The following is a 17,650-nucleotide window of genomic DNA, read 5'->3' as shown; positions in this document are numbered from 1 at the left end:
ACAGATGTGCATGATTGTGTTGTTTAAGACACGTGTGTGCAAAACTCTACCTAGGCTGAACAGTCTTCTTATTTTATTTTAATAAGAGACTAATTTGCACAACTAATTTAACTGTGAGAGAACACATGTAGTAATTGTTGTGGCATAAAATATCCAAATAATAGGGGTGTGCATCGCTCTCTTATAAGAGAGATAACAGACCTCACAAACGACCAGACTTTTTTCCCCCAGTTTTCCTCCTCTCTTTTAAAATCCTTGTCTTTCAAATGTTAGAACTCATTGTGCACTGTGAACTGTGTCAGCCATGTCGGACATGTTGTTTTTGTCATATATAGCATGTAGCAATGGAGACGCTAATGTGCTAATGTAACTCTTGTTAAAGTAACCTTAAACAAGATTTAGAGACACTGGGCAGAATAAGCAACTAAGCTAAGCCTCAGCCAACTGATTATTAACTGTAAAATCGGGCCATCGTGGGATGGGATTAAAAATAATTAATGTTTATTAAAATTGCATAAAACCTTAATACTTTAATTGAAAAAAACTGTCTTCAGATTGAGGTACTTTGATTTCTTTTGAATGTAGATTGTTTCATATTCAATGTTCACTTATTTTTCATAAATAAGTAATTGACATTACTTTGAAACAGGTGGGGTATATCATATTTTCAGATAAGACTTTAAAGCATGACATTTTAAGTACATCTGAAATGGAAATCGGGACTTCCTGTTCAGTGAAGTAAAACCCTATACATGTGTGGAAGGTTGCATCCCTGTAATCCTTTCCATTTGACCCCAGTTCCCTTTTTCCCTTCCTGACATCCTGTATCAAATGGGAAATACTGTATATGTTGTGTTGTTGCGAGATAAATCAGTCAATTTGTTTATTTTTTTCTTTATCAGGATTAGAAAGCCTCCACTATATTTGTACGTTTGTCGGGTGGCAGTTTTGTGTTTTGCTGGCGAGATTTGGTATGAAATCTGCAAAGGCCACGTCTTTTGGATTAGCTTGTCACTCAGAGAGAAAGTTTCTGACAGTGTGGGAGAGTTCAGGACAAAGCTTCTCTCTGATTCGAATGTAAAGAGGGAGGAGAATGGGTGTAGGGAGTTTGTATGTGTGTGCACATGTTTCTCTCCATCTGCCTGTCGTCTCTCCACTTACCCCGTCTCTGTTATTCACTAACATTGCCATTTCTTTTCCTTACTGCCTCTCTGAAGTCATGTCAAATAGCCTCGGAGGCAAAGGGCTTCTTCGCTTCCCTCTTTCCTTTTGAAATCTCCGATTCCTGAGTGACACTCTTCTGGCCAAAATAACAGACTTTCCAGAGCAACGAGAGTGACTCACAAGACAGGAACCATATAAAATTGTTGGCATATGAAGTTTGGCATAATAGCTCCTTGCGAGATACAGGCATTTCAAATGAAGTATCACTTTTTTGCTATGCTGTAGTCTATTATGTAGAATTTAAGGGAACCACTGTTGTTCACAGCACTGTTTGGCCTCTTTGTCTAACTCTAACCCAGTGTTGTTTGGGTAATGTGCTAACCTGCCAGATCCAAAGAAAATGTTGTACTCTGTGCTGCTCCAAAATCCACTCAAGTTACTTATTTGCTTTATGCCACATTTGAGCTACAAAACGCAGGGTCAGTAAACTGCCGCTGGAACACAGAAAACATTAACACAATTGAAATTCTTTATGGGCAGAATATTTACAGGTGTGTTTTCTTAGTGGTCAAACAAAAGTATATTTTTAAGTCAAAACACAGTTTAGCTAGTATACAGTTCATCTTAATAAAATATAAATTTTTCCTTGAAGAATTCAATATCACAAGCCTCACACATTTCATTGCAGTGCGTTTTATAGGTTTCCAGTAGATTGCATGTTTTGGTAATGCTTTGCCCATGAATCACCAAGACGCCACTTATTGCAACATCTGTATAATAGTGATTGCTTGATGTAAAATGTATCAGAGGGAAAAATAACTATATTTGATGACTAAACCAATAAACTCACTGCTTTGTTGCAAAATATTTTACATTTAAATTGACATCAATATTATCATTCATATGCTCTTTAGGCTTTTTAGTTTATACATATGCATACAGTTTATAACTAGTATTCATTTTACCTAATATTATCAGAGCTGATATCAAAGATATATGAATATCAGCTGACACATTGATACAATTTCTTTCTCCCTGATATTGGTATTGGCATTGCCTCAAAAATACAGTGTATAGTTACCAGATTGAATGAAGACATGGCATTTTCATGAAAATTCATCAAATGAGTTGCCAAATGAAAAAAGTAGCCATGACTTGTCTTTGGCAATAAATGATTGGACTATGAATGATTGTAAAACAATACAGCAGCCAGTAGCCAGTAGCAATCCCTTCCTCCCTCTTGTTGTCCAGCAGGCTACCAGGGCCACAAAAATGTCTGCCAGCGTAAATGACACGCTATTATTTCCGAACTGTATGCTCAGTGGTATGTCTGGTGTTAATGGGTTGACATGGTGACATGGTAGCTGAGGCAGCAGATTGTATAATATCTTCATTTTCTTGGCATTTTCTCACATGAAATAGGCCTTCATTTCTCAAAACAAGAATAGACTGACAGATTTTTTTTTTTTTTTTAAATTGTGTTGCAGCATGCAGATCACTTATTTGTCTGCACAATTTCATTTTTTCCAGCAATGCAAGATAGATATAGTCACTTTCTCTCCTCTGTGATGCTTTGCTAGAACTCCCTCTGTGATGACTTTCTGTTGTGCTTTCGCCTTGTATGTATAAGAATATTATTTTTAAATGTGTAGGTGGTTAATTTGAAAAAGAAATGAACAATCTCTTCCCATGACACACATTGGTTGGTTTCTAAGGCCACATTTCTTATTAATTGACCAAAAATATACTCAGAGAAAGCTTTGATAATAGGCCGTTGGTCACCTAACTTCTTTTTGCAACCATATCTCATAACGGAAATCTTTTTTGCTAGTTTAGTAGTTTATTGGTATTTAACCTCCAATTGTTAGTATTAGTAAGTTATGATTGTGTTTAAACTGTATGGATATTTACAACTAGTGTAGTTGTGCAATGTTGGCAATATTACTTAAAGCCAATTCGAGAGTCCCACCAATTAACTATTAATTTTGTAGCTTCTTTCATGCGCAAAATATTACTAAATAAATAAATAAATAAATCGCAGGATAGTGAGAGAGAGCGGGTTGTTTCTCAATGCAGACATGCTTCTCTCCCCTCGGTAAATCCTTCAGTTAGCTTGGTGAGGATTAGGTCTGAAAAGTCTCTCATTTGCCTCCAAAGCCCTCAGGGATTCATTGGTGAATAAATCCAGCTTCTCCACTGCTTCCATCTGATTTTTAGTTTGGTATTTATTTTATTTATTTTCATTGCAACCCACGTCAAATTTCTGCTCTTTTATACCCTGTGACTGACTCTATGATTAATTTCACTTTTGCTGCTGGGTATTGCACACTAATTTAGAGATATATGAAAGAAATGGCACATTTGACTGGCTGTCAATTTTAACGCAAGTTTGTGTGCATTTTAGCTTTTTAGATCTTGTTTGCTCTTGAATTGGGTGGAAAAGGTTAGAATAAAGAATATCCATACCTCTTTTATCCCAGACAGGTTTCTAAGCCTTAGCAATAGCCCCATTTTTGCAATGGGGCATCACAAATACATAGAACAGCTTTAGAGCATTTTCCCTTGAAAAACGTTCACCACATTCCCATATGAATCACAATGTACATTGAATAGACTAGGATCCCAGTGGAGCTGAAAGCCTGAGGCTATGTGGGATACACCCTAATGGAACACAGCTCTGGGATAAAGGTAATGGATGGTAAAGACTACTGGAAACTATCACTGGGATAAAAGGGACAAGTTTAGAGAGATGGGGTAAATCCCAGCAAGTGTCTGACTGAAATCGTCTTTCTTCCCTAAGGCTAGATTTCACAACTATTCCCACTGTGAAACAATACTTGTTCAAAAGGAATATCTGTCAAGTAAGAGTCAACCTTGAAATGGTACATTTAACAATTAGTTGGGCTCTCCATTTCCTTGAGAATGGTCTCTTGAGGGATGATTCTTAATGTTCTCAAGAGATAAGGAAGGCCTTCTGAGGTGCAATATGCACTATGTCTTGAAATTGGAACCATTGTAAGTTTTTCAGAATGTTTCTTTGCTTTAGGTAGAACATAATGTGAGGAGTTCATGTTTTTTTTGTTTTTTTCATTTATCTGCCTATCAAAGCAGTTGGGAGTATCTGAGGAGGATGCTATTTCACATGAATTGAACCCAAATAAACCAACATCCAGACTATCCAAGAGATAAATTCTAGTGCTTGCTCTTCTATCTTTCCATGTTTCCCCCATTTTGTTGAGAGGTAGAATATATGAAGCCGGGCTTTGACAGACACAGGGACCACAAAGAAAGAAACGATTAGGGACTATGTTGAGGGATGAGTGGAGGCGAAGGCAGAGTCATGGCCAGTGATTATATAAACAACCTCTACTGTACATCAAACATCTTTTGATTCAGTGTGGGAGAGAGAGAAGAAGAAATTAAGGAAGCACAATGAAAGAAAGGATGATGGCCTATGATGAGAAATGAGACAAGAGCAAAGGCAGAGTCATGGCCAGTGATTATATAAACAACCACTACTCTACATCAGACAAACATGGTTCCCATGCTTCAGCTTGGCAAATACTCTGCCATTGATGCAGGGCTTTCAGTCAGCACTCTGGTATCCTTTTGCAGTTTTAAATACACCCCCAAACTATCTACATTTTAAGAGTGGTGTTAAGTTTTATGTTGATTGTTTCAATCAACTTGACCCGCTGAACTCAGTTCAGGTCAGCTCAGGTGCATAGTGAGACCATACCTCAACTGAGGAAGTCAGGATGTATTGCTGAGATGTCTTTAGGGATTTCTGTTGTATGGTTTGTGTCCTAGCTCCATGTGGAGGGGGACAACAGAGGAGCAAAAAAAGGATAAGATATCTCCTGGAGTCATCGTTGGTTAACCCTGTGGTTTCAGTAATATCATTGTTGAAGCTCAAGACCCTTTAAAGATGCTTTCTTAATGGTCAAAAATAGTACAGAATCCCTTTCAGGAACTGTGCTGGTGTGTTATGGGAAATCTGGTTGACTTTTACTTGACCCCAGTGGTGTGTTTCAGATTTATAAATGGCTGCTACGATCATCTTGATGCTGAAATTAACTGAGTATGTAGGTCTCCCAACACATGGGACTAAGCTGAACCCCCAAGATGTTATTATGTTTTCAATAAATGATGTGCTGCTGTGCCACAAAATGCATGCAGCTGTCTGAAATACAGCATCAGACAAACACAGTGAACCAGTGCAATGTAGAGTTATATTAAAATATCAGTGACCATGCTACAACTTAATATAGCAGGTCCCATGAAGACCCAGGCCCAGCAGCCACAACAGCAGATCAAAATGCCAAGTTCTCCACAGGGATGCCATGCCAAGCTAGAGGCTGTTTTACATTCTTTGGCAGTGCCTCATCTTCCAACATGGGGTTTCTAGAGTGGCAGGCGGTTGTACTTTTATTTTCTAGCATTACAGATTGGCCTCTGCTGCTGTAGGGTAGCTTTTTTAAGTAAATTGTCCTGCTGGAGCCTGATCTCTCCGACTCCCCCACACTGTATCATTAAGCCACAAAGAAGTATGTGAAAGTCAGTGTCTCTCAGTTGGGGATCCTATTTGACTGAAGCCTCCTCCGTTACAGTATTCTAGTTTAGGGCTCTCCACAATCCTATTGAGCATTTCTTTAAGAGACTAATATGTGTATTTGTGAAGCCATTTGGCTATTTGCAGGCTTTTAAGAGAGTCAACAGTAGAAGACATCAGATTATATATTCAGAGGAGCAGACTTAATTTTGTTTTTCTGTCAGATCTCCAAGATCTCAAGCCTCATTGACGGTCTTTATTTAGATATTATCTTGTGAAGATTTTGTTTGAAAATAAAATAGGAAGACATTTATTTGAAGAAAAAGTAACATCAAATGAACCTGCTCTTTGTGTCTTTTTTCTCTCTTTTCCATGCATTCCCTTTGGACCCTCCCCTGAAGCTGAAGAGTATGCTGTTGAAGGTAAGACTGATGCTTTTCTCCTCAGGCCCTCTGATGGCTTCCCTTAATGCTGCCATGGATGCTGATGCTGGCTGCTTGATAATGCTGTATGCCCTCCCTCTGGGGAGGAGCATTGTCATATTGGACTGCGGTTATAAGTGACTTCCAGGGGGCCTAAATTACAGTTTCTGAATAAGACAAAAGTGACGAAAACAACCAAAATTATTACTATTTTAAGTCTTTATTTTATCTTGTCTTTATTGTATCTTTTTTTAATTTCTTTTTGTTTTGATTGCTGTTTATCTCATTATATAAGCATATGGTTGTATATTTCACTCGGGAATATATTCATGCAGCCAAAAACAGGAAAAGTTGTGTAGACCTTGAGTGCATGAACTAGTTAACAAGGTTTTGTTGAAGTTAACAACATATGACATGGTGGTTTTGAAATGCTGTCTTTCTGCTTTCCTCTCTGGCCTGGGTGAACGAAGGCTGCCATTCGGGGCCCCTGAGGGGCCTCATTAGCCCTTGGGCAAGCCACCTAACCAGGGCTATATGTAGCAGATGTTATGGATAGATCAGCCTTAGCTTGTCTGTCTGTACACTGCTGCCTGTCTCCACTTTGCACAGTTCAGGAAGATCTTTACCCACTGGTTGATTGAGTCTATTTGTCAGTCAAATCAGACACTCAGATCTACAGACACAAGCTTTTTTAAAATATATATGTTGAGTAGTGAAATTGTGTCTAGGTTTGGTTGGGTGCATGTGTTTGCATGTTCTTAAGTTGCATTTCTTCCTTGCTTAGTTTGAGTTGATGGATTACCTATCACATGGCATGAGCCAGCAGGGGAAATCACTATGAAAAACACCCTCTTGCTCGAGGTATTATTTAAAGCTGAAAACTTTAATGCTGCATTTATTTCTTAGTATTTATCCCAAGCAAGAGCTGTTTATCTTGGTTATCAGCTAACCCAGTGAACTCTATTTGAATTCTAGTCTGTGCTTGGTATGTAGAATGTGTGTACTTGTTGACTGTTATAAGGGAAATTCTCCTTGTTGAGGTAGAGAGTTGCTAATTCTCTGAAGAATTTTAGACTCGGTGTGATGAATCAGATCTCTTTAATACATGCAGCATGGAGAGAAGACCCACGATGTTCTCTCCAGTCTTCCAAATGTTTCTGACTTAAATACAACAGAACAGTGGTTACATACTTTATGACAGTTGTTAATCACTCCTTTCCCAAAACAATGACCCCCTGATGTTTGTGTTGATCATGCCTTCCCCAGGGCAGTGACCCTTTGATGTCATCCTAGCATCCTGTCATCCTAGCTACCATCCTGTTAACACATTAGGCGAAGAGAATTGCCCCCCATATGACTTCCTGACCTGTTCTAACACGGACAACTCCCCATACCTTAGGTGAAGGGGAATCTCCCTCGTCTCACATCCTGATATGTTCTCTACCATACATTAATTTTTGAATCTAAAACTGTTTAATTCCCACACTGTTTAAAACTGACATTTCCTCAGTTTTGTTCTTACATGAGATGCAAGCCTCCTGTAGTGTGTGTGTGTGTGTGTGTGTGTGTGTGTGTGTGTGTGTGTGCGCGTGCGTGCCCTTGCACGACTTCCATGTCAGTACTGCTGAAGCCATTGATGGGAAAATGTCAGGGGGAAGGTAGGGAGCTAGAATAAAAACTGGGAATTGGACAATTCTGTTTGACAGAGTAGCCCCTTCAGATGCATGTGGAGTGAGGAGCAGAAGAGGGTGATAAAAATTGGATAATTTAATCTGTGTAAGTATAAGATCTGTGGAGGATAGGGAGCTCCTGAGTGACCCTGGGGTCGTTTGTTAACTTTCATCAAACTGTGGAATTTAAAATTAGACCTTCACATGTACAGAGTACAGTACCAAATATTGTGGTCTGTTTTTTATGTGTGGGTATATTAAGGTAATGTCACTCAAGCCTAAGCTTTTAGCTCAGTTTTTGTAGTTTTCTTACTTGTCTCCTACTTTTTTATTTGAAGTATGTTCTGCAAATATGACTTTGCACTGGGCAAGGGCATGTGTTGTAGGCTAAGCTTCCTATTCATTATGTGGGCTCCCAGTAATCTGAGAGGGGAACACCTCTCCTTGTGCAGAGGTCTAGGTGTTTTCTCCTTCAACACTGTAACTGTAATATGAAAGATCCCTCTGGGTTTTTTAGGAATTATGAAAAGTTTGAGCAAGCTATGAGTTTATTTTGACTTAAAACATATTTCAGGGTCAGAATACAGTGTTTTATGCAAGTCTAAATACTACAATGTATTTGTAACACCAATTTATGCTCTCTAAAGCCGCGACATTTAATTAAAAACAAGGAGTTGTATTCTCTGTTCCTAGTGTGTTGTGTATCAAAAAGACAGCTCGATAGATTTATTAAATGGCTCATTGTCTCTGATATAAACCCACAGAGTACGACTTTTTTTGTATTTTTCCTATTTTTAGAGTTTCCCCGTGAACGAAATTGGTCTAATTAGTGTCTGTGACCATGTGTTCAAAGGTTGGTTGAGATTGATGGTGCAGAGAGAGGTTGAAAGCCCTGGAGGGGCCAGTGCCCCTGGAAGGTGGCTGGTGGCCCTCGGCTCTTATACTGCAGGGCCTCAATTGATGATCTGCCTGCGACACTGACCTGTTTTTACCGGCGAGCCAGCCACGCCATCTGTGTACTGATAGCCAAGCACGTCTTCTCACTGGAGGACTGCACGTGTGATGTATAGTTTCATTATGTAAGCAGAGGTTTACCTCATCGCCTAGTGCAGTGGTGTTCCTGTAAAGGCTAATAAAGAAGTAATGTGAGGTTTGATTTGCTGCTAGTAGGGCTGCATCAAGAATTATTTTTTATTATCGATTAATCTGCCGATCATTTTCGTGATCAATCATTTAGTCTATAAAATGTAAAGAAACTACAAAAAATGTTCACCACAATTTCCCAGAGCCAGAAGTGATATCCTCAGATTGCCTCTTTTGTCCAACCAACAGTCCAAAACCCAAAGACTCTTCATGTATTATCATAAATGACAAAGCACAAAGCACAAAGACAAAGAACAAAAACTTCCAGAATTGGAATATGTTCTGCAAATTTTGCTTGGAAAATAACTGAAATGATTCTCCATAGTTAAATTAATATGTTTTCTTTCAATCAGCTGATCAATTAATTTACTAATTGTTGCAGCTCTAAGAGCTATTTCAGCCAACTGGATTTAATGGGAGAATGCAAATTGCATGCCCTTGTGCAAGGCACCAAACACCTTAGTGCACCAGGTTGTGTTGCTGGTGCTAAGAGTGGTTAATAAAGACTGCAGTGGTATTGGTGATATTTTTAGTTTGAGTATGTGTGATCGGTGGACTATCTCTGGTTAAGAAATTGTTACAACAAGAAAAACTGAAGAAATAATAAATTGCTGAGACAGTAAAAATACACGCTGTTCATTCAGATACTGAAGGGTAGCCATTTTTAATTTTCCTTCAGCTGATGGTCTGACAGACCATGACCGTGAACACGGCTGAGAGAAAAATGGCTTATACACAATTGGACAGTAACAGATCAAACTTAACCCTGGTCAGAGTGGCTGGCCTCTGAGACTGCCCGATAGATTTAGTGACTTGGTGCTTTGTTTGGGTGAGGAATGTACTGAGCTGCCCATGCTGATCTTAATCCATCTGATCAAGGCTAATGATCTTTTCTCTATGAGCCACGCAGGGCAATAACAATTTTTTTTTTCTTCCCCAGCGTAAAAAACATGGGGTTTGATGTTGGCTAGAGATACAAGATTATAGATTGGAGTGGGGCCTGTAGTTATAAGAGATTACTTTGGATCATCCAAACCAGATTATGGATTTTATTCTTATTTACTCAGGAGAAATAAAACAAGATCATAGACCAAAAACTTGAATGTTTTCTAAATGCATGTGCATCAAGGCAAAAGAATGAGAAAATGCAGAGTAAAGCAAATTAAATGCACTGATGTTATTGTGGTATTAACCTAGATTTTGTTTGTTTCTGGAACAAATGGTGCTTGTACACAATCCTTTATTCAAATGTAACTGTTGTCGTTATTTTGAATATCACTGGCTAAAAGGCAGGCCACCTGGGTGATGAAAACTATTTTGATCTTGCCAAAAAATTATACATTGCAGTAGCAATTGAGAACGATAGGCATTTATTTATGTAACAGCATAGCATAACAACACTATTGTCCATTCATTCCAATCAATAAAGCTTAACTGTGCATTTTTCAATGAACGCACAAGAGATTTGCAGTGTTCAAACACAGCAATCGATTGTGGAAGATTGCTGGCTAGCTTTTTACTCACAAGCACTTGAAAGAATAGGTTGCATATAAACAAACAAACATATGCACACAGTTACCTCACTGGAAGGGAAAATTGACCAAGGATTGGAAGGCTGGAACGGAACTGAATGGTGTCTTTCTTCAGCTCTGAAATTGCTCAAGAGCCTTTGGACAGTAGGATGCCTTGATGTTGCCTCTGCCTGCCCAGCCTCTGCCAGATGTTGCAGTGAGATTAAGCGTCCTCAGGTCCTGGAGGAGCCAAAGTCTAGCCATGCCTGTTCTCACAAGACGTTAATTTCACCCCACTCAGCTCTCACTCTTTTCTCTTTTTCTATTTTTCTGCTTTGCGATAACAAAGTCTAAAGGGATAGAGTGGGCGTCCACTTGTGAGCAACTCCAGATGCTTCAGTGTCAGCATGCGTGGCCACAGGCAATACTGTTTGCTGTGATGGAGAGAAAAATGGATTGTACAATGCATGGCCTGGAGCTCTGGTAGTGTTTAGTGTTTGTGTGTTTGTATGTGTGTGTGAAGAAGAGCATTAGGTGTGCCAGATTTTGTTGGTCTGCTTGAAGTTTTTTTTCTTTTTTTCTTTTTTGCATTTTCAGACTAGTTCAGTGCTGTAAAACTTTTAAATGACTACATATTCCCAGTGAAAGCATCTATCTGATACTTCTATACCTACTATATATATATACATATATGTGTGTGTGTGTGTGTGTGTGTGTGTGTACTCTTGTTGATTTTGTAATGATGATGCTTTTCAGTATTAAAGCTTGGTCAAATTGTTCCCTAAGCTAGCTAGATATTTTTGACTCACTTTCTATTTGAATAGCTGAAAGGTTGAAAGGTTGCAGCAGCCTTAATATGCTTTGAACTGACAGACGAACACCATTGTTTTTAGCAAACTAAATGCTTCATCACTGTTTTGAAATCAGCTCCTCTTTGGTTGACTGTTTTCTCTCTCTATACCACACACAAGTCGTAACTGCAGCACTTCTACTGTATAACAATGACATACCACGCAAGGAGCTTTGGAAGGGATTGCAACACTTTCTTCAAAGTACTCCTGTGTACTAAAATGAAAATTTGTTGTGCACCTCTGTGCCTCTGTTGCTTTTGAAACTGGGAAAAAAGACAAAGTCTTTTAAGCATTTCCCAATGGACTTTGGGGTTATGGAGTATTTGGAGTTTATATTGCTTTGTCTCTCGTTTGGTTGTCTTCACCAACTAATTTATGCCCGGTCAGGGATACGGTTTTAGTAATCCTCCTCTCTTTTCAATCCCTCTGCAGCTATCACTCTATGATTTTTTTTTCTCTTTCCCTCGCCTTATCCCTACACCTTTCGTATAGCTTTATCCCTGTCTCATCAATCTCCCATTTTGTTTTGACTTCTTGCTACCTGTACTCTCAACATCTTTTCCTTTCTTTCCCTCTACCATTTCCCACTCCTCTCTTCTTTGTTATGATCACCTTCTTCAGTGTTCTGGTAGATAAATGTATAGGTTGTAGCTAAGAGGCTTATTGGCAGAATGCCTCTATAGAAAGTTGTGAAATGTAGCTTACTGGGTTATTGAAGGTTATATAGAGTGAACAGGAGAAGAGAATGCAGAGAAAAATTAAGTGGTGCAAGGTACTGTGACATTTTGGCTATCACTTGTTTTACACACATGAAATTTAATTGAACTGGAGGACATTTATCTGCTCACATATTAGAATATTTTCAAAAGAGTCAAAGCACCCATTGTAAGTCCTAAACAAAGCTTTGACCTTGTTCTTCGGAGGCTCTTAATGTTTGACACTATCATAAGAGATCATAGGCACTAAGATACAAAGTATATTAACCTACCAGGGCTATCCTTGCAGTGGTGTTAAAGTGCAGTTTAAGACCTATTTAAAGCAGATGTGATTAACAGGTGAAAGTGAATATAATTATTACCTGCGCACCTCAGTAATTTCTGTCCTTTTTAAATCTCCAATATCAGTCATTTCTACAGACTGCCTTTAAATAGACTGGCTAGGAAAGTACACATTTTAAAAATACAAATAAAAGAAATAAGAATCACCTCCAGTAAAGTAAAAGCCTTCTACACTGATCAGCCAGAACATTAAAGCCACTGTCAGATGAGGTGAGTAACGTTGATCATCCCGTAACAGTCAAATATTCTGCTCGGAAACCTTGTGTCCTGGTATTAATGTGGATGCCACTTGACACACACCACCCACCCAAACACTGTTGCTGGTGTATAAGTACATCCAGTAATGGCAACAACACTCTCTGATGGCAGTGGTCCACCATCAGGACAATGTCTCCTGCCACACTGCAAAAACGGCTCAGAAATGGCCCAAGAAACGTGACAAAGAGCTCAAGTTGTTTGCCTGCCTTCAGAATTCCCCATATCCCAATCTGATCGAGCATCTGTAGGACGTACCAGAATAAGTCTATTCCATGAAGGCCCTTAAATGGATCAGACTTGACTCTGACCTGTGGCGGTATAGAGAGAGGACCTATAGGTGTGTCATGTGGTGTCTGGCACCAGTGCATTGGTGGCTGATCCTTTGAGTCCTGTGGGTTGCAAGTTGGGGCCTGAGCAATTTCTGTGTTGTGGCACGGTGTATTGTCCTGCCTGGGTGGGCCACTGCCATTGGGGAGTGCCTCATTGTCATGAGTAGATACACTTGGTCTGCAACGCTATTTAGGTGACTGGTGTGTGCAAAGTGGCATCCACATCAATTCCAAGACCCAAGTTTTCTCAGTAGAACATGGGATAGTAACGAGATGATTCATGTTATTCACTCCACCTGTCAGTGGTTTTAATGTTCTGGCTGATGGCCGTATGATTAAATTCTGGGCTATTTTCAACCTTTCTTCACTAATGCAGTCATGTGGATGATGCTTTTGCAATTGATGACTGAGATCTTGTAACTCTTGGCCATGTGGATTGTCCTGAGAACCAATCTGTTCCAGATAGAGCTAATTCTAATTTCATTAAACACAATCAAAGAGAGAGATCAAAATACAGCATGAATGTATAGGTATTGAGAAGTATGCTAAGCATGATTTTATGGTGCATGTGTGTGAGATATAGTATGTAGAAGTTGACACATTCCCATTTTTTTCACCCTCTTGTCACTTTCATATACATTTGTCAATTGTTCAAATCAAGTGTCACCACTTCTTTTGTTCCTATCCCTTCACAACCTACCATTATTTCCAGAGTTTTGGAACACTCCTGTTGTGTACCTGCAGCCTTTTCTGAATTCAATTATGCCATGAAATGCCACTGACTGCAAAGCTAAGAGTCCTTGCTGGCCAGGTGACACTGTGAGAGATTGCATTTGGGCAGAGCCCGGTGAAAAGTCCATCTCCTGCCCGACCCCAGCCGACAGCCAGTGCTAAGAAAATAGAAGCACTCACACTCACTCTCACTTCCATCTGGCTGCTAAGCCAAAAGGTTGTGGAAAGTGGTTACTGCCACATTTCTCTTTGTTGGAGATGTAAGCATGTGGGGATTTTTGTGTGTAAATTTGTTCCTCACAAGACAGACCTGGCGGTTATTTTGTATGTGTTTGCATCGCTGACAAATGCTTGTATGCCTGTGTGTGTTTTCCCATAACTTAAGCTTGTCTAAGGCCCTCTGATGTCTAATACCACGCTGTCGTACAAATTCAGTCTCCCTGCCTGACTCCCTTTCTCAATCCAAAGCAAACAGGTTCTCTACTCATTCACCAGGTGAACGTTTGTTCCGACTGTCTTGGTGGAGTCTGGCCTTTATTTGTTGTCCAACATTCATTTAGCACTACTACAACTATGTGTGAAGGGCTGTCTGTGGCACTGAGGCAGTGCAGAGAGAAATGGTCTGGTAAAATTGAGATCAATAGGCCGGCGAGATGAATGAGTGACCAATAAAAGAAGGGAAATGGGGAATAGAGCTATTCTCTCCTCATCCCTCCCTCAATTTCATAATGGGAAAATAGTAACACTTGAGTGAGCTTGTTTTGCCACTGAGGACCTCCTCCGTTTGAATGTAAAATGATATTCTTTTGGGATTCAAGTAGGGTACATTGGAGAATGTATTTTTCTTCTGCTCCCCCTTTTTGTTTTTCCCTGTCCCATCTCTTATCACTTTGTTATCTTGTTGTCTTCTTTCACAGTCACCGTCATCTGCTTTCTACATGTTTTATTTTCTTGCACTTTCTATTTCTTGGCATTTCCTTGATTCTTTTGTTTGTTTTCTTATTTTTGACTCACCATCTTTTTAAGATTATTTTTCTTTTTACCTTCAGAAATGAATGTCATATCATTTTACCTTAAACTACCTTCAACACTAAGCAGTTAATGGGTTTTCTCTATTAATGGACATTGGTCTGTGATTCCTAGGTTTCAATTGATGTATTTATGGCCCTTCTGTCTGGATAGAAAATAATGCAGTGATTTGAAATCAGTTAAACTATTCCTTTAACCCAAGTTCAAGCCTTTTCTTAGCACTTGAGGGATGCTGCTGAAATGTCCTTTAGCGAGACATCTACCAGCTGGGGGACTGCTGCACTGTAGCTCAGCCTGGCCTAGACCTTCCTGTGGATGAGCACGGTATACTGTACACACAAAAAATTATTACCCTGTTACCCTGAACTTCTTTTCATCGGTGCCTGATCTGTGATCTTTAAATACATTGTAATCCACAGACATCTTGTGTAAAATAACAACCGTTAACCAGAAGGCACACACATACCAACAATTATGATTTTTATTTTTAATTGATAGAAACATTATAATCAAAATGTGTCATAAAGTGGATTGTTGTGTTTCTCAAACCTGTGGTGTGAAACAAACACATATATTGATTCCCATGATCCTATCCTTGAGTTTCTTGGAAAGGACAAGTCGCATTTTTTAACAAAAAGAAGTCTCCGTAATGCTTTAAAATGACAAACATCATACCAAACCTGTCAGTCCAAAAATTGGCATCCTTGTAGAACACCTACATGGAGATTTGTTAGCTTTCGTTGATAATGGTAATGCAGGGGCTAAAGGCACTTGACTGACAAGCAGAATAAAATTATTTAAACTGTATAGAAAATACCAAAATTATGAAAACAGTCACATCTCCTAAATCCCCAAATATCTTTAGGCTGAAGCTGAAGTGTTTGAGTTAAGATTTCAGATGTATGTTTGTCTCATTAATTCTGTTGAAATATTGAAGTGTATGGCATGTGCCTTGGAGAAAAATCTTTTTTCTTATGTTTCATAGGTGGATAACTATTTTTTGTGGACACTTTGACATAAGCCCATGATTTAGTGTTCTCAGATTCAAGCCAACAATTAAGTCTAACTTTTAACTACAGCAACAGCTCCAAACTGAATCATGCAACGTCATAGCTTTAGTCAGAGTTTGCTGGATTAGGACCAAGCCTTTTAGAGTTTATTCAATCCATGAAAATGAATTCAGACATGTATGCTCAGATTCTTTGGTGCTCAAATGATACAATACATCTTGTGTCCTACTAAACTCCCTTTCCTAAACTCCAATGCTTTAATCCCTCATTTTTGCTAAACTATATTCATATGAAATAAGGGAAATTTGATATACCAAGTTTTATTAGATTGGCTAAGATGGCAATTTTAGAATGAAGTGATCAATCTGTGTCAGTTTCAATAGTTTGTTGTGCTTATGTCAACTTATACATAATAATACATTACAGAATTAAATCAGCATTAAAGCCCATCAATGATTTGGATCTTTACCATGGATACAGAGAGATTTCTGTTGCTTACAATTTTCTTCTTTGCCATATACTGTACGTGGAGTAATGGAATATATATTAAAGACAAACCCCACCATTTAATTGAAGCGAGTTTCTAGTATGAAAGCCACTATTTGCAGTCTGTGGAGGCCACTTACACACTCACATAATTAGAAACTGACCACTGATGAAGTGCTTTCTTGTCCTGTAGAAAATCAGCCTTTATTAGTTGGTATGAAAAGGTGATGGCCAGCCATCTTGGAATTAACAGTACTTTTATTTTGTAGCATACATGAGAAGTCTTATTGTAATAACAGTAATAGGGAATTTTCTGCTGCCCAAGACAGCTCACAATTAAAAGTAAAAAATTTGTCCCTCATGGATTCAAACTCAAGATGAGCAAAGTCGTCACTTGAGCAAACTGTATAACAATGCTTCCCTTTGTTTATATATTTACAAAAGTGTTTTCATCAGTGTTTTATCTATTTTTTCCGTTTTGCAACTGCGAGCATCACAGCTCTAACTCTCTGTCTACTCCATTTAGAACAGGTGTTAAGTCTGTGTTTTAAATGTTAGTAGTATGCTTTAATTAGCATGTTTTTAAAATCAGCTTTGTGGAGTTGCTAAACGCTGGATAAATCCGCTAGATTTGCTCTAATAGGGGTTCATTAAACCCAGCTTTTTGTGGCCTCCTGTGTGCAGTTCTGCCAGACTAGTTTATGATAAACAAAATAGTAATTTCTGTGAAACATTAATAGTTGAACTGTCCCATGTAAAACTTCCCTGACAACAGGGCTCCCCATTTTTTTTTCTCTTTTTCACTGCACTGTCAGTGCAGCCTAACCACTATGATGAGTTGTTATCAGAAACACCATACATTTGTTCAGCAGCTGGCAGAAAGCGTCACTCCCTACAGCTCTTATTTATTTATCTGTCACCTCTCCAATTCTCTGAGGGCCAGAGAGGAGGAGCTTTAATGTCACAAACCCTCAGAGCTCCCTTAGTGGGCTGGCGAAGGCCTGGCCTGCATGCTTTCTTGCAATCATGAGAGGTGGAGGAAGTACAAATGAAGGGAATAAAGCAGGGACAGGGTCTCAAGGGAGATTATGGTCAAGGAGCAAAGGAAAAGACTAAAAATTGAGGAAGACATAGTTACATGAGGATAGGAAGACAAGGGATACGGGATAGAGTTAGGAAGAGGAGTTGTGGAAATCTCAAGAGCTGAGGCGTCAAACCAGCAGGCTGTTTCAGTGCAAGGACACATGGCCTAGATACTTCACTAGGATTCACTGTTAATGACAGTTCAGCTAGGCCAGGGTTTCATTTTTTCAACTAAGTGAGCATCATTCACAAAGTGTTATTATACAACATGTGACCATTCAGTGTGTCTGTGTGATACAGCATTAGCAAAGATGTACAACAGCCCCAAAGCTTTTGACTTTGTACATAAGAT

At 39.0% G+C, this 17,650-nt stretch overlaps 1 protein-coding gene across 2 annotated transcripts in view; it reads left to right on the top strand.

The window, feature by feature from the left end:
• The window catches only part of nrxn2b (neurexin 2b), a 571,134-nt gene that overhangs the window by 36,515 nt on the left and 516,969 nt on the right, over positions 1-17,650 (top strand). For both annotated transcript variants that reach the window (XM_073475282.1, XM_073475281.1), the window contains exon 2: positions 6,118-6,138. In XM_073475282.1, the coding sequence (XP_073331383.1) occupies positions 6,118-6,138 (21 nt within the window). The remainder of the gene's footprint in view (positions 1-6,117; positions 6,139-17,650) is intronic.

Source organism: Pagrus major, chromosome 10 (genome assembly GCF_040436345.1).
Source record: "Pagrus major chromosome 10, Pma_NU_1.0".
NCBI lineage: Eukaryota > Metazoa > Chordata > Actinopteri > Spariformes > Sparidae > Pagrus > Pagrus major.
This window is presented reverse-complemented; position numbering and strand designations above follow the sequence as displayed.